Source organism: Protopterus annectens, chromosome 2.part0 (genome assembly GCF_019279795.1).
Source record: "Protopterus annectens isolate FY-2018-M chromosome 2.part0, PAN1.0, whole genome shotgun sequence".
NCBI lineage: Eukaryota > Metazoa > Chordata > Ceratodontiformes > Protopteridae > Protopterus > Protopterus annectens.
In genome coordinates, this window is record NC_056728.1 from 507,468,284 (window position 1) to 507,489,981 (window position 21,698).

A 21,698-nucleotide genomic window follows, 5' to 3' on the forward strand; every position below is an offset into this window, starting at 1 on the left:
GGTATATACTTCTCAGAGGTACAGGCAAGCATAGGACTATGGCTGACCAAGTTTGCAGACAACTGCAAACTAGGGGCCACAATTGATTCCCCGGCTAATACAGACACCCTCCAAGAAGGGTCTCATTGAGACGGATACCTGGTGTCAAAATCATAGCCTCAAACTAAATGCCAAAAAGTGCATAGTCATCCCCTTTGGAAAAAACATAGTACCCATGAACTACCACATAGGTGGTAGTCCCCTAAATACAGAAAATTTAATAAGGGATCTGGGGACCCAAGTAGATAGTAATCTCTCCTTTGATAATCATATCGCCAAGGTGGTTAGAAAATCCTTCTATGTGGCCCACCTAATCACAAAAGGGTTTGCATCTAGAACAAAAGAGGTTATTGTGCCTCTCTACTCATCACTCATTAGACCCATCATAGAATACAACGCCCCATTTGGGATGTACCTTACAAGACACCTGCAACAGCTGGAAAAACCACAAAAGTACCTCACCAAGAGGATTACTGGCCTTGACTCAAGAAACTCCAGCTGTACTCTGTTGCAAACCGCTTTCTCAGAGGTGATCTCTGCCTGACATACAAGGCCATGTCCAACCCAGAATTGATGGACATGCTCCACCTAAAAAAAAACAAATCCTGGAGAGCCACAAGCTCTACAGATATAAACCTCACCACAATGATAAATAGGACATGCTGGAGGGAAAGATTCCTGTCCCAGAGACTCCCCATGCTTTGGAACAGGATTCCAGTATATATCAGGCAGAGCCCCTCACTAACACTCTTCAAGCGAAACCTTGACGGGTGGATGGGAAACAGAAAATTTACCCCAGGGACCACTGCTGTGGCTCTGCTGGACAGTGGCGCAGGGAACTAATGGCTCTGCTGGACAAGGGCACAGGAAACTAATCTAAGGGGGTGGCGAAAGCCAACACATTCTGGCTAGACTTATAAATGCCCTTGGGCAGATAGCCTAGTACTTACCTATGAACCTAATATTCAAAATAAGAGTGTTAGGAAATGTGCCTTGCTGGTGTAAAAAGCAGTAACATTTAGGGAATGTAAAATATATAGCAGGAAATTCTTGCAAAGATATTTCTACACCCCATAAACATTACAGGAGATCTTCATCAGACTAAGCAACGGCTGTTGCAGATGTTCTCTGGGCATAGTTGGGAACATATATTTTGGGATGCCCCAAATTAGTTTTTTTTAAAGCTGGTCTGCAACAACTTCTTTCGGCTTTTTCTGGTTAGGGGTTGCCACAGCGGATCACCTGTCCGCTCATGATTGTCAGTGGAGTTTTACAGTGTTGAGTTGCCAGCCCGGTGCCCAACCTTCCACAGAAGGCACACACATGCACACACTCACACCTAGGGCCAATTTAGAGTGTCCAATCCACCTACAGCATGTCTTTGGGATGTGGGAGGAAACCGGAGGAAACGCACGTGACCACAGGGAGGACATGCAGACTCCGCACAGAAGGCACCCCAGCCAAGAATCGAACCGGTGAACCTCTTGCTATGAGGCGGCAACACTAACCTGCTGATAGGATTAATCTTGGAAATTTAGTGACACGTAGAGGGAGCATATGATGAAAAGATGGTTTAAGGATGACTGAACAACAAAATAATACAGGGCTTATACTGCATGATGGTAACAGAGTGGAAATTATGCTATGGCTTGTTTTTTAATGAAATTGTACTGAGGTCATTATATAATGTGATGATCTAATAAATATGTTTGAAATATTTAAAACAATCTTATTTGACCTCCTTTTCATCTATTTTTACAAAACTTTTGGGGGTATCCTTCTGTTTCCTGAGTTATTGTCTCTAATTTTGATGGGTTTGCACATTTCTTCAGTGCTAAGTGATAGTTATGATCCTCTGTAAGCATTCCTGCATTTTACTTCATTCCTGTGTGATCTGCATTTTTCTTTCCTGATGTACATGTGTTTTGAAAGTACTTATTTATTTTGACTTCTCCTTCCTCCCTTTACCCATCTATTCTCTTTACTTTGTTTAAAATCCAGTTCCCCCTTTTATTTTGTCTCTAAGGCCAGCATCCTTCTTGATACTTTCCCCCTGTCATATTTTGCCAACTCTTTCTGTATTCCCATTCAGTCTGGATTCTTCCTCTTCTGTGGATTTTCTTTTCCAATCCATGCATATTTTGTAGATTTTATGTAGTTTTATGATCTATGTACGCTTCCTCCTGTATTTCTTGGCATCTTGTATTAGTCAACCCTGTACTGCTGCTTTTGTCTTGTCCCCACCATTGGCAACCAACCATTTCCTTGTCTTGCTGATTTTCTCTAGTAGTCCTTATTTCTGCCTTTTTAGTTTTTCATTATGCATACTATTCCTCCATTTTGTTCCAAAGAATCTACTGTTGTCTGTCAGGTAGCACAGGGAATTAAGGCTGTAAGCTCTCAACGAATGGATTTCTGTCATTCAGGATTTGTTTACCTCCGCTTCCATTTTGCCTACTTTGTGCTTCTAAGCACGTCCCTTAATTAGACAGTTCTCTTGGACTAAGACTGAAAAGTTGATTAATGCTGTATATCAGCAAGTAAAATAAAACAAAAAAAAATCTTAATTCCTACTGTAAACCTTCATTGGAAAGGGTAATCTTGAATTGCATAGGGTCAGAAATTTCCTTTTATCTTCATACCACCTTTACACCCTACCTGTTCTTTCCTGTATCTGGAAACCAGTTCAAGCTGCTTCCTTGATTCTGTTTTTCCCTTGCGTTGGTGTATGGCCTTTCCTTTTTTATACCCTTCTCTTTCAAACTCATCTCTTATGTTTGTCTTTCCAGCATTATACCCTTTCACCTTTCCTTTTCTATCCACTTCTGGGTGTTACTGTCATGTAGTAATTTCCTGTTTGGTGCTTTATCTGTACACTTTCTTCTGTCCATTTCATTGAAGATCCCGGCAGAGGGTCCTTCTCTTATCCCAGCTGGGGACACTTGCATTTTCTTTCATTCTACATTTCCTTTTTGTTTGATCCAACTATATTTCTCACTCTTAATATTTTTTCTTTCCTGAATATTTCAACTGCTCTTTTCCATTCTCCCTGATGTGATTCTTTACTGCCATTTGGTATTCCTTAATCGATATTTTGTTTCCTTTCCTGTTTTTCAGTTTTCTTTTCTGTAATGTACTTAGGCCTACTTTGTCTTTAGTGCATCTTCTGATTAACCATTTCTGATTAAGTGTATTTGACATACCTCCTATTTTCTTTTTTTTTTTTCTTCGCACACCCCTTTTTTTAATCCTATACCGCTTACCAAAGGGCTAAATGGCTTACCCGTCTTCCTGTCCCTCCCAGTGTATCCTCGTTGCCTACACTCATGTACAGGTATTGGCCTCCCTAGTTTTTGATCTGCTGTTCATAGGTTCATAGGTTCATAGATTAGTGCTAAGCTAACTGCCCTTGTGAGCCATTTTAAGTCTAGCCAATTATACCTTGTGAGACTCAAACCCCACACCTTGTGTTAATAAGGCAAACACCTTAACCATTAGGCCACCCACCCAACCTGGCCCTGTCTTTTGTTACTTTTTCTTGTTTGTCCCAGCTATCCTCTTACTCTTCTTTCCTGGACCCTCTACCTATAAAAAATATTTCCCTTTGTTTTCTAATTCTTTGAATTAGGAGAAGCACAGAGTCACACTGTTGGGGTGAAGGGTCCTGTTTACCCAGCCTTTCTTCCAGCAGGTGGTGTGAAAGGACAAAACAAGCACTAAAAGTAGATAAAAAAATCATAAATAAGTTTTCTAGGAGTTGTACTGTACGGATATGAAAAGCCAGTTATATTCCAGAAATAATGAGTCTTGGATATATTCTTGCAGATATTTATTTTGAGAGGAATGAGCGCCGCTGTGTGGAATTCCCTTCTAGGATAAAAGAATTTAAAGGATTCTTACTGCTGAGGGAAGGGGAATGCCCTGGGGAAGACATCTCTGAGTGGCTACTGGACACATTTAATCTGATACGTGTACTGGGACGTCTAGTTTGCATAAGTTTATTTGCCACCACAGTGCTTTTGTCCTGAGCATTCTCCCTTTACAGTAATTTTAATGAACGTTCAGTAAGTGATCTCTTTTATGGGGCATTATGGTAAACTTTACCTTTTGCATTTTTTAATAAACCAGATACTTATTTTTTGCTTGTATTTTATGAAAGTGAAAGCAGATAAATGTTGATAGTGGAATGAATGCCCATTTCTGTGGGGAAGCTTTATTTGTACAAGCCCGTAAATAAACAAATTGTGTCCATAATTCTTAATTTTAAAACCGTAATGTTTTCTCTCATGTTCTTAGTCGATGACAGTTTAATTCCCATGTAATTCATCATAATTTGATATGATGTTCTTCATGTTTCACTGTTGTAGTCATCACATTTGGGTTATCCCTGCCAGGGTTGCCCTTGGCTGGCCCGAATACCAGAGGCTTAGTATTTCTGTGTCGGTTGCTATCGCTTGAGGACTTATGTCAGGTCGTCAGTAGTATAAAGTAAGGCAGCCCTACGCCATTACATCAGTCTTTCTTGGAGCCAGAAGCAGTTTGCACGAGTGCCGGTCGGCAGCTACCTAAGTTTGCATCTCCGAACTGAAGTTGAAGTCTTGTAAAGCTAAGTACCCCATTGGGGATCCTTTTTTCTTGCACTAACCAATGTCAGAAGTTAACAATTGTCTCGCCTGTGAAAAGCAAATACCACACTGAGACTTCCACTCTTACTGCGTCACTTGTTTAGGCCCAGACCACAACGTCCCCCGTTTTCGCTTCTTTGCTTTGTTCAACTCCAGAACTATCTGTGGTCTGGCCCTTATTGTAGCCAGATCTTCCTAAAAAACGTGAAGATAAAGACAGAGACAGATGGCACAGGTCCAAACCTACTGACGACACTTTTAAGCTAGTCATCAGTCCTCCGGTACTCAGTGAGGTGCTTTCGCAGCCACTGATGCCCACTTTTGTTGATTCTCAGGCCGCTACTGAGACTCTTTCCGCAAAACTATTCTTCGACTAAGGATCCTGCAGTTGTCTCTACCTTGGATGGGTCCGGAGTCGCTGAGCAGGCACTGGTTAAAGAGGAAGTCCTTCACACTACATAATCTCCACACAAACCGACGTCTTCTTTTGCGACTACCATTCTTTCAAAAACGACAGAGTTTTCAGGGTTCGAACCACATCCAAGAAACCAACGACCCACTCTCGGGCACCTGCTACCTTCCCTCAGTCTCAAATGGTTAAAATGGCAAAAGACCATATCATGCTGATCAGGGGAAGACAAGCTACCCCCTTAAAAATGGAGAGATCGGTCTCCTGTAGTTTTGTCTGAACAAGAGTCAATAATCTGATGCATCTGACTATGAAGGCATAAAACCTCTCTCCACTTATGAGGATTCTTATGCAGAGGTCTCACATTCCTTCAGTCTCTCCCCCAGAGGATTTTTTCTTTGGGGAAACCCTGCATACTTTAAGGGAGCATTTCCAATGGGAGAGTCAGGACTGCCCTCAGTCTAAAAAGAGACTTGGGGAATTCTTAGATCTTCCGCAGCTTAGACCCTTAGCCATCCCCCCAGTCCTGGATGTTGTGGATGATGTTTTTCTTAAATCCAGTTTGACACCTGACGCCCTACCTCCTGCTCCCAGAAAACCTGACCAGTACTATAGAGTCCCTGACTCACACAAACATCTTTTTAAAAATCCAACAGCTGACCCTGAGGTCATTTCTCAAGAGCCAAAAGGGATTAAAGCAACCTCTGCTAAGAATCCCACACCCTCAGACAGGGATTCTGGAGCATTGGACAGATGGGGTAAAAAAGTATACACCTCAGCTACTCTTGCTATCAGGGCACTAAATTGTCAGTTCTATATGCTGAAATTTCAGCAACATACCCTGGAAATCTTTAAACAAAAAATGTCTTCCCTTCCTGCTTGGGCAGAATTTAAAGATTTACAAAACTTAATACATTCTGCAAGCCAGGTAACTAAACATACTTTGCACTGTGGTTTTGATGCTCTAGAAGCTTCTTGCAGGGCAGCAGTCACTGGATTTGTCATTAGAAGGCATGCATGGCTTAAGGAACAACTCCTGCCAGACCATGTCAAATCCAAATTGTTGGATGCCCCCTTGCACAAAGATAACTTATTTGGCACTAAGGCAGAAGAGGTCTTAAAAAAGATGGAAGAAAAAGCAAAATCTATGCAAACAGTTAAGAATTTCTTACAAGTCCAGCTCACTAGGTTCAGCAGGCATTGTCCCTCCAAGCACTGGTCCTTTCCTGCTCCGAGTAAACCAGCCCAGCCTAGGACCAGTGGAAACAGACCACCCAGACAGCAGCCCCAGAGAATGCAGAGATCTAAGCAGTGGACTATCTCCACTTCAAAACTAGGGAGTTCTAAGCCACCCCCTTATGGTAAGAACTCACAATGACTCCCTCCTCTGCCACCTTCACTTACCCCTAGGAGGAAAACTCTCATTTCACTCAAGCACCTGGGCCACCATAACCAAGGACCAATAGACAAATTTTCCTTCCTTAACCTTCCAACCTCAAAAGGGTTCCCAGATCTACCACCAAATCAGTGGGCAGAGGTGCAAAAGCAAATCCTTTCCCTTCTCTCTATGAGAGCAGTAGAGCTCGTTCCTGCAGAACAGATAGGCCAAGGCTTCTACTCCAGACGTTTTCTGGTGCCCAGAAAATAGGGCACCTGGCGCCTCATCCTTGATCTATCAATTCTAAACACCTTCCTGGCGATCCCAACATTCAGAATGCTCACCTTCCAGCAGCTGCTTCCCATGCTGTCCAAGGACACTTGGCTAGCCACTCTGGATCTAAAAGAGGCCTACCTCCACATTCCTATTAGGGAATCCTGCAGGAAATATCTCTGCTTCAGGGCGGATCTCAGCACTTTGAGTTCTCTGCGCTTTCCTTTGGCTTATCTACTGCTCCCTGTGTTTTTACAAAATGTCTGGCTCCAGCCATTGCATTTTGCAGACAAAGAAATATTCAAATGTACCCATACTTAGACGACTGCCTTATTCAGGCAGACAGCGAGGAAAAGCTGCTCAAGCACCTTGCCTTTGTAAAGACGCTACTAACCTCGCTAGGGTACACAGTCAACAAAAAGAAATCCAAACAGGTGCCCACCCAAAGGATAATCTTCCTGGGAGCAAGTCTGGACACAGCATCCCAGATGGCATTCCTTACACCACAGAAACAAATTTTCCTGGCACCCTACTTCTCTCAACTAGCCACCAGGCCCCAGCTATCTGCAAGGAAGATCCTGCAAGCTCTGGGGTTCATGACATCTTGCATACTACTCATTCCATGTGCCAGACTGCACATGAGGAAACTTCAGTGGTACCTAAAGAGCCTTTGGTGTCAACACTCTCAAGACATGGAAACTCTTTACCTATAATTCCTTGCCTCAAAAAGGAATTTCTTTGGTGGGCAACAGCATGCTCCCACAGCAAGGGACTGCCCTTCTCCCCACTCCCCACCGCCTAGACCCTCACCACAGATGCATCCGACAATGCTTGGGGTGCACACCTGGACAGCAGGTGCATACAGAGCGAATGGAGCCCTCAGGAAATCCCACTGCACATCTATCAAAAAGAGGTGATGGCTGTGCAGCACGCCTTAATAGCTTTCAAACCCCTTCTCTCTCCAGGGGTTCTCCTGATCAAAACAGACCACCACTGTGATGTGGTATATCAACAAGCAGGGAGGGATTCACTCCTACCCCCTCTATGCATGCTGGCCATGACCCTTTGGCTCACAGCCTCTTCCATGCAACTACACCTGTTAGCACAATTCCTACCAGGCTCTCTCAGCTCTCTGGCAGACCAATTAAGCAGAAACTTCCTGGACCCACACAACTCAACAGAAGTACCTTCATCCTAATAATGCAGAAATGGGGAACTCCAAAGGTTGACCTCTTTGCCTCCCACACCAACCATCAGCTTAGAAAATTTTGCACCAGGGAGCATCATTGAATGGCTTGTAAAGTGGATACCCTGTCCTTCCCTTGGGTCAATCTGTCAGTCTGTGCCTTTCCTCCCCTACTTCTCATCCCCAGGGTACTGCTCAAAATAAGGGAGGAAAAACCAAGGACCATTCTTACGGCTCCAGACTGGCCCCAACAGCACCAGTACTCCTTGCTAGCCTGTCCCCGCTGCTTCCATGACATCTTCCTCAGATTCCAAACCTCCTGATCCAGAGGGAAGGGGAATTCATGCACTCCAAATTGCAGACACTCAATTTGGTAGCTTGGCTTATTCCCTAACCCCGAACCAATCTGCCATTCTAAGTAAACAGGTTCTGGATGTTATCCATGAGGCCAGACGTCTTAGCACAAGAAAGTCTCATGCAGATAAATGGAAAAAGTTCTGCACCTGGATCCAGGCTAAGGGAGCCAATACGGCACAGCCATCCATCCCTCTCATTCTGGATTACTTAGCTGACCTACTTACACAGTGGACTCTCTTTCTCCTCTGTAAAATTCATGCCTCTGCTATTTCTGCTAATTTTCCCACTGAGCAGCCCCTTTTCTCACACCCTTTGGTCAAACAGTTCCTCAGAGGGGCTAGCAACTTGAGGCTCCCCAGAAGGGCACCAGTGCCAGCTTGGGACCTTAACTTTGTCTTGGAAAAGCTCGCTCTGCCCCCTTTCAAACCAGCTTCTTCTGCAGAGCTAACATTTCTCTGCTGGAAGACAGCTTTCCTTCTGGCCATCACTTCAGCCAGAAGAGTCTCTGAGCTGCAAGCACTCATGCCTATGGAACCCTTCATCATCTTCCGGGCAGACAGGGTATCCCTCAGAACTAACCCATCCTTCATGCCCAAGGTGCTGTCCAGTGTGGCTCTCAGCCAATCCATTCATCTGTCCACCTTCTTTCCTAATCCCCTGAACAAGGGGGAAAGGATTCTTCGCTCTCTAGATGTGCGCAGACAGCTCAGATTCTATCCGGACAGGACTAAATCCTTCAGAAAGTCTGATCAATTGCTGGTTAGCTTTGCTACAGGGGCAGAAGGCAACGCCATCTCCAAGCAAACCATTTCCAAATGGATAGCACACTGCATCCATTTCTGCTACAAACAGCATGGAAAGCCTCCCCCCAAGGGGGTCAGGACACACTCCACCAGAGCAGCCTCCACCTCTGCAGCTTTTTTAAGAGGAGTCCCCACCAGGGACATGCTGCCACCTGGACATCTGTTCACACTTTTACCAGGAATTACCACATGCCTCTCTTCTCCAAATCCAGGACAGGGTTTGCCTCTGCAGTCTTGCTGGGCATCCTAGCCAGCCCCTAGTTTCCATGACTGCCTCCACCCATTTCTTCAACTTTGGGAAATCTACCCAAATGTGATGACTGCATCAGTGAAACATGAACATAGTACAGTTGTGTACACTTACCATAAATGTAGATGTTAGAATGTATTCACTGTTGCAGTCTTTGTTTTCCTCCCTCCATCCCCCTTTATTCTCTTTCTTTCCTTACAAGGGACATGTTATTTATTTTCCACTGGTGGGGTTTTTCCACCAGAACCTGCCCTTCTACTTTGGGGGCTCCTAACAGGTTACGGCAAGAAAAACTGATGTAATGGCATAGGCCTGCCTTACTTTATACTACTTGACTACCTGATGTCAGTCTTCAAGCAACAGCAACTGACTCAGAAATACTAAGCCTCTGGTATTCAGGCCGGCCGATGGCTACCCTGGCAAGGATAACCCAAATGTGATGACTGCAACAGTGAGTACACTCAAACATCTATCTTTATGGTAAGTGTACACAACTGTACTTTCTGGTGTGTCTGTTACATAGAGATTAGCCTTGATGCTGTTTATCAAGCTGAATTTTTCAGATTTTCCACCTCTGCTTTGAACAACTTCCACATTTTGATGCATGCTACAAGATGGTCTTTTGTCTTGTGAATTTTTATTTTGTATCCATGACTTTATTTTGGATCCTTTATATTGCCTGATGCTGCCAAGCTTGTTTCGTTATTTCATTGTCACAGAAGGTCACCTCCACCATTTTAAGAATTTTCCTAATAGATCTCTTCTATGTCCCAGCCAAGTCTGAAAATAGTTTCCTCTGGAAGTCCCTCCATACTTTTTTCTTTTTTTGTTAACAGTAAAAGTGATGGTATAACACTGATTTTATGTTATGCTTGCACTGTCCAACATTTGCTGCTACAGAAAGACTATTCTCATAAAAGGGAATAGCTTCACATCTTTGACAAGTTGGTTGTAATGTCGCTGGCATATGAGAAGAACCCCAGTACAAAGGACTGCTACAAGAATCTGTTCCTTAAAGATCATTTTTTGTTAAATACCTTAGACAGTTCTGTTTTCCTAGTCAGATTTCATATGCTTTTCACTTTCACAAATTTTGTGTGTTTTTTTGGCAAACGTCATTAGAGATAATACTTCTTGCGTATGCTCTCATTATTGAAACTGGCAACTAAGCTACCCATTTGGCGTCATGGACTTAAAGGCATTTTGGCCAAGCATTGCATTCTTTTGGAACTAATGTAGTGCATACATTTGCCATATTCATTGATTCAAACTGGGAGTGAAAATGCCTAGGCCTATAGGTAATTACTACACTAGCTGCCTTTGTGGGCCATTTTAAGAGTAGCCAGTTTCCCTTTTTGTGCATAAATTAATCTGTCTGATTTGGTTAGAGATTGGTTTTACCCATCCCATGTTCAACAATTATATATTACCCCTATGAGAATAACTGGGATTATACCATAGATAATTTGAGGGAGACCCATGCATTGGGTAAAGCATATAGGAGCTGCCTTTGTCTATTAGTAGTACAGTACTGAGGTAAATTTTCTGTTTCTGATCCATAGGTCCAAATTGAGCTTAAATATGGACAGGAATTAACTCTGTTTAATGTGAATTGGGAGTCTGTTCCAGAGCAGCTGTATTTTCTGTGAGATATATCTGTCCCTCCAAACCATTCTGTGATACTAGACTGAGTGTTTGATGCCATTGGTCTTGCTGACGTGCAGTAAATCCATCAGTATTGAATCCTGTATATAGCCTGCAAAACTATTGTACAGCTATCTTCATCTAATGGTTTTAAGTATGGAGTTTTCTTGTTACATTTGTCCATCTTATGTGTAAACTCCAGCAAGGACTGTGCATGGATTATAATAGGTACTTTTTTGAGAACTGATAATTAGTGAAGTTTTAGTAAATGCAGTCTTTTGATGCAATACATTTGTGTGAAATTTAAGTCTGCAAGTCACCATGTTTTCTTTTCAGATTATTGAATCGGAGAGTACTAGAACTCCAGTCCCAGGTTGAAGAATTGCAGAAGTCGTTGCAAGACCAAGGCTCAAGGGCAGAAGATGTAAGTAGATAAAAGAAACAGGATTCTGCTAGTTAATAAACAACTACTAACATTTTGTTGACTCTTATTGTTAACTGCTAACCACTTCTAAAGTACTTGCTGTTTTCTCAAAATGCTTCAAAGTTTATGCTTTCAAAGAGTGTTGTCTATACAGAAACAAATGCAGACACAACATGCTGACAGAAAGCTTCCAGTAATTAATTCAGCCTGTCAGACTTCTCTGTTTATCAATGATTTTCAGCTCCTGTTTCCTTGTCCTAGTCTTTTTCTCCAGTTGCAGTTGTGCTGTAGCCACATTTGAACCCACAAGGGAAAAAAAAAACTTATCACAGCTGCCACATGTGCAGACTGTACTGAGAAATCTTTGTTCCATTTTTAAAATATTTATTTTGACTCTCTTAAGCCCTCTTAACATGTTCTAGTTATGTTTGCAATGTAGTATGTCGAATGTCTCTTCTGCAGGTCTTAAGTTATGTTAAACTAAAGATGTGTGTAATAATTCCGTCTTTACTTATTTATAGTGTGTATGCATTTACCTGGTACAAGGTACTCCTTAGTACTGTTTATGTCTGTCTTAAATTGTATTTGCTCTCTTTTTCTTTGAGTAAACTTTAAACTTATGCCAAACCCATACTTTATCATGAGCTGTTGGCCATGAACTGTTGTATCTACTTGTTGCAAACAGAAGAGGGTGACCTAAACTTTTAAAGGTCTGGAAGAACATCCCTGTTACGGAATAAAACAGCCAGTTTCCCCAGTAGGACTTCTGTAAGTTATGTAGTAGCTGTTTTATAACTGGTTGTATGTTGTAAAGAGATGGAACCCAGAATACAATCTGAGTGACTCCGGTTCAGTTAGTGGCTCAAATGCTGAAGGGGCAAATTAGGAGAAAAATTGAATGATGTGGCTTTACCAGCTTGCCTGTCTTTGGTGGGTAGGGGAGGGGGTTGGTGAGGATGTGTACTTTGGAACTGCTTGTTCCATTGTGATTTCTATAGTGAGTGGGAGCTAAATGGATGCTTATGGTTATAAGGGCCGATAGGATTTATTGGGAGATCTGATGTCATTTTCATTTGTTCCTCAGCTGGTAGGTCTCTGATCCAGCTTGGCCACATTTACTAGACTCTCAGGTCCAACTCATGAGCATGTTCCTTTACCCTTAATGCCCCTCAGTTATCCTGCAATATCTCCAATCTCATTTGCTGCCTTATCACTACAGATGTGGATCTTTCTTACTGAGCTTTGGGGTAAAGTTTTTTTTTTTTTGCAGTGATTGTGATTTCTTTTGAAAATTTTCTTACATTTTCACCATTTATCATCACCTCTTCCTCCCTTACCGCAGGTTTTTTGTGTTTCTATCACATTAGGACTAGTTTTTACTCCTGTTTCTACCTTTGGTAGTTTTTCATACCATTGTTGGTACTTTCTTTCCTCCTTTAGTCTCTGTTTCTTCCTATCCTTCAGAGGCTAATTCTTTCTGTACCGTTGTTGGTAGTTCTTGATCTACCAAAAAAAAATAACTAGCTTAAAACTTTTTTTCTAACTCTGCCATCCCGTCTCCCTTTCTTTTTGCTGCTGTGGCTGATAAACCCACTGGGTTTAAGAAATGCACTTCCTGTGGATATAGGATCCCAATTCTGATGTCCACAGGGAGTGCATTTATTGTTTGGGCACTGCCCATTTAAACACTGACTGTATGATTTGTGCTGGTTTTAACACTAGGGCCCTTAGCGACTAGTGTAAAAAACTGGTCCTAAAGGGTCTGTTACCACCTGCTTCCCTTTCAGGGCGTCAAACCCCTGCAAAAAAACTTAAAACCTCTTTGGAGGCAAATGAATCCAGGAAGTGGTCTCCCACATGCTCTCTCAAATTCAGCTTCCCCTTCAGAGCCTGCTGTTAAAGTATAGAAAAAGTCAGATCTGACACCTTTGGATCTGAAGCTTAAATAGTTAGATTCTACACACTGTCTGATCCAAAGGTTAAACAGTCAGATCCAACACCTTGGATCCACTGCTTTCCAAGGGTAAGTCTCAGAGGACCCAATCTCCCGTGTTCTCTCTGGAGCCTGTCTCTCCTCGGCTCCATTCACCTTTCTGACAACAGACCCCAAGGAAGGATTCCCGGCCTCAGTCAACTACTTCCTCCATCAGGTCTTCCAGAAGCCTTTTTGAAACGGACATGGGTAGAATGATGAAGTCCCTCAGAGCTGAGATTCAGATGGGGGTTAGCCTGGCTCCATCTCCCATTAGATCCATGAGTCTCCTTCCGTTTCCCACACTGTAATTTCTCCTTCTCTAATCCGAACAACAATTTTGGAGCCTTCTGATCTGTGAAACCTGAGAGTGTCTGCATCGGATCCAAAGATAGCTAGGTTGTCGACTCTGTGTCCCTGATTTGTCCAGAGCAGATCCCCTTGGAGCAGGATGAGTCTCTGAGGCAAAGTGTCAGTGCTGGGCCATGGGGCTTGGTTAGACTCTGAGGTTGTCGGAGCTGTCCCTGTCCCTCAAGGCTCAGTATTGGCCAGCTGAGGTTCGACTCCCCCCTCGGGACAGGGATCCCAGGCAGGATCAGGGCATGGTGGCATCTGAGGCTTCAGCTCCATTGCAACCAGGTATAGCTTCCTCCAGTCCTTCTGCCTTTGAGGTGGTGAAGAGGGTCTTATCTCACCTGAAAGACATTACTACTATTTCTTCTTTGGATTCTACAGCCCTGCCACCATCAGGTCTGAGGTTTGATCCTCAAAGACCTATCCTTCAGGAACAGTTGGCCCGATTAAGCATCCAGTCCTTCCTCCCTGAGGACATTCCCCTCCCTTCAGACACCTCTCCAGACCGTACCACTGAGGAGGTTCCCCAAAAGAGAATGTGCAAGAAGAGGCACATAGAAATCCCCTCAGGAATCGCTCACCGAAGACACTGACTTCGATGAAGGGGAAGAGTCCCCCTAGTCTCCATGAGGTGATGTCTTCTTTAGAGACATCGTAGAAATCCTCAGGCAGAAAGGTAAATGGTCCTCCGATTCCCTTTCCCAGGAGGATTCATTGTCCAGTGTCTATGTCTTGGGTAGGGCTGATGAGCCTATACATCTAGTCTCTTGCCGGGCGTGGAAGGAACCAGGTACTTGCAGCCCATACCCTGTCATCCTGATAAGTTTCTTGCCCTCCCGAGGACAGGACCTACTGGAGCAAGGGATTCCCTATTAATACCATGGTGGCGGCAGCCTTTAAGAAAGAGCTGGCAGAGCTTTTCTGCCTTTCCCCTTAACAAGGGAGTTCAGGACGTTGGATAGATTCGGAAGTGTATTTATGCCTCAGTTATCTTTGGCTTATGGACACTGAACTATCTGTCACATTTGCCCAGGCTGCAGAGATTTGACTAAAGCGCTTTCCAAACCCCTTTCAGAGTCCATGTCTGTGGGGGACCAAAAGATGATTTCTTCACAGCTGGGCACACTTTTGTCTATCTCTAATGCGTCAGTGATGTTAATTTCCTGTGCTTCTGAGGGAAGCTCACAAGAGGCAGGTTCAGGCATAGCCGTAAGGAGGCATACCTGGATGCACTTGTGCGACTTTGTGGAGCCCTTCAATTCTTTGCATTCATCAGTGCTGCTTTTGATGGATCATCCTTGTTTGGCCCAACTGTTAAGGAAGTGCTTTTCTGGAGTAAGCAGGATGGAAAGCCCTTGTCTATAGTGGGGATCTGTTTTTCTGCATGTCTAAGATCCTTTTCCAGGAATCAGCATGGAGGAAGGAAAATGTGGTTCCGTAAGTCCCAGAGTCCTTTCCAAGACTCGTGAGGAGATAACTCCTCCAGAGGCAGAGGGGGAAGTTCTAATGGAAGACGCCATCCTTATAGCAGGGAAGGCCCACAAAACCAGGATTTCTGAGACTCCCTGGATAAACCCTTTCAGTGCTTGTCTCCGCACCCAGTCATCAATTGGAAAAGATACTTGGTTGCAGAAAATCATATGTAGAAGTTATTTCACATAATTTTCACAAATTCCCCCCAAACAAAAGGAAAGGATGTTCCATCCAGTCAGAGGGTGGCAGCAGCCCTAAAGCTACTAGACAAAAAAGTAATCCAGAAGGTTCCCACCAGACCAGAAAGAATTCGGAACCTACTCAAGATTCTTTAGTGCCAAAGAAAACAAGGGACCTGAGACTAATTCTGGACCTCAGCAAACTGAATCCGTTCGTAAGAACTTAAATATCGAAATGGTCAGGGTTCATTCCATTCTGCGAAAGGACGATTGGATGTGCTGCACCGATCTTCAGAACACATACTTATCATATCAAGGTGCACAGATGCTCCTGAAGATATCTGCGCTTTCAGCTGACAGCTGGTCACAATCAGTTCAGAGCCCTGACCTTGGGTCTCTCCACAGTACCCTGGGTGTTTACCAAATGTATGGCAGTGGTAGAAGCTCACTTGAGACTGCTAGGATTCAGAGAGTTTCCATAACTAGACAACTGGCTCCTCACTGCCCTAACCAGGTATCTCCTCGAGAAATCCAGGGGATGCTTGCTCCAGTTATGTCAATTCCTAGGCATCACAGTCAACCTTTGCAAGTCACATCTTCAACCAGTTCAGATCCTGGAGTTTATAGGTACTCATTCGGACACAGTCGGTCAGGCAGCAACCTTTCCACTGAACAGAGTATGAACCATCTGGTGTCGAGTAAAACAAATTATCTCTCACCCATTTCCTCCAGCCAAACTGATTCTTTCGACTTTAGGGTTAATGGCAGCAGCCATAACCTTGGTTCCTTTAGCCTGCTTTTATATGAGCATTCTTCAATGGACTGTTGCTGTTCACAGTGGTCAGTTCTTCACCATCACTTGTCTTCACCAGTCAAGCTCACACAAGTAAGCAAAGACCTACATTGGTGGATTCAGTCATACCAAGTTTCTTAAGGACGCCCTCTTGTCTTTCCACCCCCAGTAACTGTGGACACCTAATTGGGGGGGTGGAGGTTCTTGGGCAGGACAGTCCAAGGCACATGGGTCCCAGAAGAGACCAGTTTGCACATCAGTGTCCTAGAGATGAGAGTGGTCCTCCTTGCATTGCAGACCTTCCAGGATGCTCATCCTGTCTGGATGAAAGTGATTCAGACCAACAACATATCTGTGATTTGGGGAACCCAATCTTATTCCCTTTGTCAAAAGGCAGTGAGAGTGTGGCAGTTGGTGATCTCCTCCAATCACTTTTTTATGGCAGTGCACATCCTATGGAAATCCAACGAGCTTATGGCAAACTCACCAGGTCCATTCTGATGCTTCATGTGTGATCTGTAAAACCATTAGTGGCGGAGAGATTTTCCAGTGATGGGGCAATCTTGCTGTGATCTTTTTACATCTTCCCACAGTAGTAAGTGCAGTTTTTATTCCCTGATCCCTCCTTCTGGGGAGTCACCGAGAAATGCTATAGTACATGTTTGGACCCCCTGGTACTTCTAATTCCCAAATTCTTACAGAGGGTACTTTGGTTGAAGAACTTAGTAATCCTTATTGCTCCTTTTTGGCCTCTTCAAGTTTGGTTCTCTTTTCTTTGGTCTCATTTTCTATATCCACTCTGGATACTGGACCCCAGTACAGACCTTTTCTGTCATTCCACGGGGATGGATCACCCAGACATTGCAGTACTGAAGTTGGCTGCTTGGTTTCTTCAGTTCCAGTGATGGCTAGACAGCCCAAACTTTCCTCCCCAGTCCGACAGATATTGCTGTCATCCCAAAAGGCTTCTACCAGGAAGATCTTCAAGAGTAAATGAAAAAGATTCTCTGTCTGGGCTCTCCAAAGGGAATTGGACCCATTCACTGCCCCTATTTCAGCTGCCCTGGAGTTATCGATTTTTCAAGAAGGTGCTAGTTTCTCTGTTAGCAAAAATTTTTTTTATAGATGTATGTGTGTTCCTTTTACGGTGCTGTTTTATTTTAATTGGCTTTAGTTATTGAATAACCCATGTGATTTTAAGAATATGTGTGATTGGCTGGTGTAAATATTTAAACACTATGAAGATAATGAGATGGGTAATTGCATTGAGAAAGAGTTTTGTAACTTGAAAGCTTTGCTGTGCTTTATTGTTTTACTCATTAAAGTAGTTTTTGGCATTGAGCTCCTGTTGTTTTTTCTTGGATATCTTTGTTAGTATTAAAATGCAATCGACAGCAATATCTAATTTTCATTCAGGTGAAAATGCTTCTTTTTTAGCCTCATAAAGATTGTGCCAGGCTTTCCTGAAGAGTACCTTTTTGCTTATGCCCCAATTGAAGGATCCTACCCCACCCTTGGATTTAACAGTTTTACTGCAATGTTTGGCTCTTGTCCTTTTGAACCATCAGCTAGGCTTAAAATTCTTATCTTGGAAAACTGCCTTCTAGTAGCTATTACATCTTCAAGAAGAGTATCCAGGCTGTAGACTCTCTCTTCCCAAATCCCCATATTTGATGTTCCACAAAGATAGTTTCCTTATGGATCAATCCATCCTTCTTGCCTAAAGTTTCCTCAGAGGTAAATATTAACCAAGTCATTACTTTGCTTGTTTTCTTTCCCAGCTTTACTAATAAAGGTGAATACATGCTATATATCTTGGGGTGTACATAGTCAGCTCTGTTTTTATCTCTATAGAACAAAATATTTCAGGAAGACAGCTAAATTGTTTGTCATTCTCCCGCCAACAAATTGGATAAACCAGTTGTTTTTAAAGTTACCTTAGCCAGATGGCTGACAAGACTGCATATCCTTTGTTTGCAGTCAACAAGGTTTGTCCTTACCCTAGACCTCCTAAAGCACACACCACCAGATCCATTGCTACTTCATCCGCTTTCTGGTCTAGGACTTCTGTTGATAACATTTGTGCCACAGCTGCTTGATCCAGTGCTCATACATTTATTCTCATTACAAATTGGGTTTGACTGACAGAAGCAGGGCTGCCTTTGGTTCTGCAGTACTCTGGAATATATCCTTCCATGAGGACCACCCAAGGTTCACGTAGCTAGGGACTCTGTTTCATCAATTGAGGAACGACTGAAAATGACAACATCAGATATTAAAGTTAAGTACTTACCATAGCTGTGCATCTGTGTTGTCCATTTTCATAATATCACAAACTGGGGAAGAGAGCCTGGACTGTCTAACTATTGCTGGAAGTGGAGAAGCCATGCAGCCAGCTTGAGGGCCTGGATGTTGGAGTGTTGGATCCAACGGTTAAGAGAGGAGGTCCTGAGTAGGCTGCAGTTATCCATGGAGGATAATGAATATGGGAACCATACTTGCCGAGGTGAAGGGAGAAATGAGGATTACTGCACTCTTCAGCCTGCTTGCTTTCTTGGAATCAGGGTAAGAGGAGGATAAGCATAAAGGTGACCCGAGGGCCAAGGGTGAATAAGAGTATCTCTCTGTGACTCTCCCTGAGGTGGGGATCAGAGGAAAGTACTTGCTGCACTTGTTTTTGAGAGGAGTGGCAAATAGGTCATAGCAAGGGTGGCCCCAATGCCTGACTATCATATGTGTTACCAGCTGATTGAGAGACCACTTATGAGGCATCAGAATGGATCTACTTATTTTGTCCACAAACACTTTGGTTTTCCCTGGGATGTGTGTCACAGTTAGAAAGCAGTCTGAGATCAGCCCGTCTCAAACCCTCATGGCCTCTCTACAGAGTGGGTAAGATTGGGTTCTTCCTTGCTTGTTGATGTAACAGACTACACACGGTGTCGGCCTGAATTGCAGTAGTGCCCAAGGGAAGAACATCTTAAAATGCCTGCAAACCTAAAAGGACTGCTCTCATTTCTAAGACATTGCAATGTAGCTTGGTCTCTTGGGGGGGGGGGGGGTCCACATGCCTTGGACAGTTCTTAAGAATCCCCCCCCCCATCCCCACTCCAGTTGAGAAGCGTCCATGGGCACTGTGGCTACTGGGTTCGGTAGAACAAAGGGTCTGCCCAGAAAAAAAAATCATCGATTGTATCCACCAGCAAATGTGCTGCCTGTAAATCAGGGTGAGTCTTACTTGAAAAGACAAATGTTGATACAGAATAGACCACTGTACAGCTAGAGTCCATTGGAGAACCTGCATAAAGAAGCGTGCGTGAGGAAGTAGTAGTATGGCAGCTGACATACTACTCCGTGCATGAGGAAGTAGTAGTATGGCAGCTGACATCAAACCAAGTGCTTGAAGCACTAACCTTGCTGAGGGGAGATGAATGCAAAAGGATAGACTGACCCTGGTTTCTGACAGCATCTGTGCCTCTCCACCTCATTACTTTTGTCTGTGTCAATGCGTTCAAAACTGTCCAAATGAATTCCAGGCTGTGAACTGGAGCAAGTTTTGACTTGGCAAGATGTATTGTAATGCCCAAAGTGTTGCAAATCTGCAACACACAGTCCCTGGCATGTTGAAGTTGATACTTGGATGGAGAAGTTGGGAGTCAGTTGCCTAGATATGGAAACACCTGGAATCCCTTCAGTCTCAAGTGAGCTGCAATTACTACCATGCATTTGGTAAACACCCTGTGGCTGTCCTCTGACTGAGTGGAATGTCAGGAAGTCTTTTTCTTTGATAATGAGGAAGAAGAGAAAATAGTATGTAATAACCTCTGGATATTATTCTTGGCACGCATAAATCTCTTGTGATGTTTGTCCACGTGTCTAGGTGCAAAGAGAACCAACCCCTGACTGCCTCCAGAGTTGGGCAGTCTGGCAGCACTTCCGAAGCTCTGACAGGGCCTGTCTGAGAAAGAATCTCTAAAGTCCTGATTCTGCAGGCCTCCTCTGCCTCTATGGCAATGTCTACTTTAAAATTTCCACCTCTGCCACTGGTGGAGTTACCTCCATGCAAATATTGAAAAGGTCCCAGAGATTTATGGAACCACATTTTCTTACTGCTTCTCTGATTCCTTGAGAAGGTTCTCTGAGGCATAGAAAATTTGATTCCTGCGGCAGACAGGGTCTTTCCATCTTTTTCGCTGCAGGTAAGCATATCTTTTACAAATGGAAATGCCATTGAATGGGACATTAATAAAGGACATCTTAAAAGGCTCCGCAAAGTCGCATAGCTGTATCCAGGCATGTCTCCTTATGGTGATGCCTGAACCCGGCAGCTCATGAGGTACTTTCAGCTGTGTGAGACATTAACCTCATCAAAGCATTTGATATAGGTCCACCACAGCTTCAGATAGGAAGACTTTAATAAAGGTTAGCACTTTCATGCCAATAACTTGGCACTTCATTGTCTGAAGTGCAGAGTTATTGGCACGGAATGCCTAACTTTTTTTTAATGTTTTCCTATCTGAAGCTGTGGTGGTCCTGGGTTGCTGTTTTTGTCATTGTATGCTGTTTGCCTTGCTGGGATCTTTGCTGCATTGGTATGATTTTCTATTCTACATTTGATATAGGTAAAAGAGTGGCCAGTTGAGAGGATGTTCTGTTGAAATCCCTAGCAGACATGGACTGAGAGAGTTTTTAATAGTTCCTTTTTCAAATCTCTCTGAAGCCTAGTAAAGTGGTCAGATAATTAAGCGACTTCAGAGCAAAATTAGCTGAGGCAAACACTTGCTGTCAAATCTGTCCAAAGCTCTGGACTTTCTGTTAGGCGGATGGACAGCAGAGCTTTGGTCTGGTAGATCTTTCTTAGTGTCTGCTGCCATGACCATAGCATCAACTGGCACTCTTTGCTCCAGTGGGGTTTGTCTGCAGGTGGTGCCAAAAACTTGTCAGGGTGCTTGGGGATTGGCTCAGCAGTATCCAGCTCCTTCCATGCCCGGCAGGAAACCAGATCAGCATGTTCATCTGCCAGGGGTTAATCAAGATGTAGACGGGCCAGAACCCAAAGCCTCCAAGCACACCAGTCCTTTGGGAGAAGGGGTTTGGAATGACCCAGATGCCTTTCTGCTTCAGTATCTTTAGAATATCTCCAAAGAAAATGTCATCCGGTGGTGATCTGGGAGATCCCTGTCCTACATCAAAATCAGTGTCTTCAATAAAAGACTCCATGGGGGGATCTTTGTCTCCTGTTATACGTCCTCTTCAGAGGGACCTCCTCCGTGGAATGCTCTGGAGAGGTGTCTGAAGAGAGGGGAAGTTCCTGTACTGGAACTGGCTGGAGATTTGTTGGAAATGGCTGTCCCTGTGGAATAGGTCCGAGTCAGAGCTCAGAACCAGTGAGAGTAATTGGGTAGGATCCAAAATATGAGAAGACTGTTCTCTTTGGAGAGAAAAAGCCCTTTTCACCACATCGAAGACCAAGGGATCAGAAGAAGCCCCGACCAGCTCCCTCTGAGCCAAAGCTCCCAAGGAAAGCAGATCACGGCCA

The 21,698-nt window shown here is 43.7% G+C and overlaps 1 protein-coding gene across 1 annotated transcript in view; it reads left to right on the forward strand.

Moving 5' to 3' along the window:
• The window catches only part of HOOK3 (hook microtubule tethering protein 3), a 2,251,851-nt gene that overhangs the window by 1,731,687 nt on the left and 498,466 nt on the right, over nt 1-21,698 (forward strand). The window contains exon 16 of the mRNA XM_044060904.1: nt 11,301-11,388. Coding sequence (XP_043916839.1) covers nt 11,301-11,388 — 88 coding nt within the window. The remainder of the gene's footprint in view (nt 1-11,300; nt 11,389-21,698) is intronic.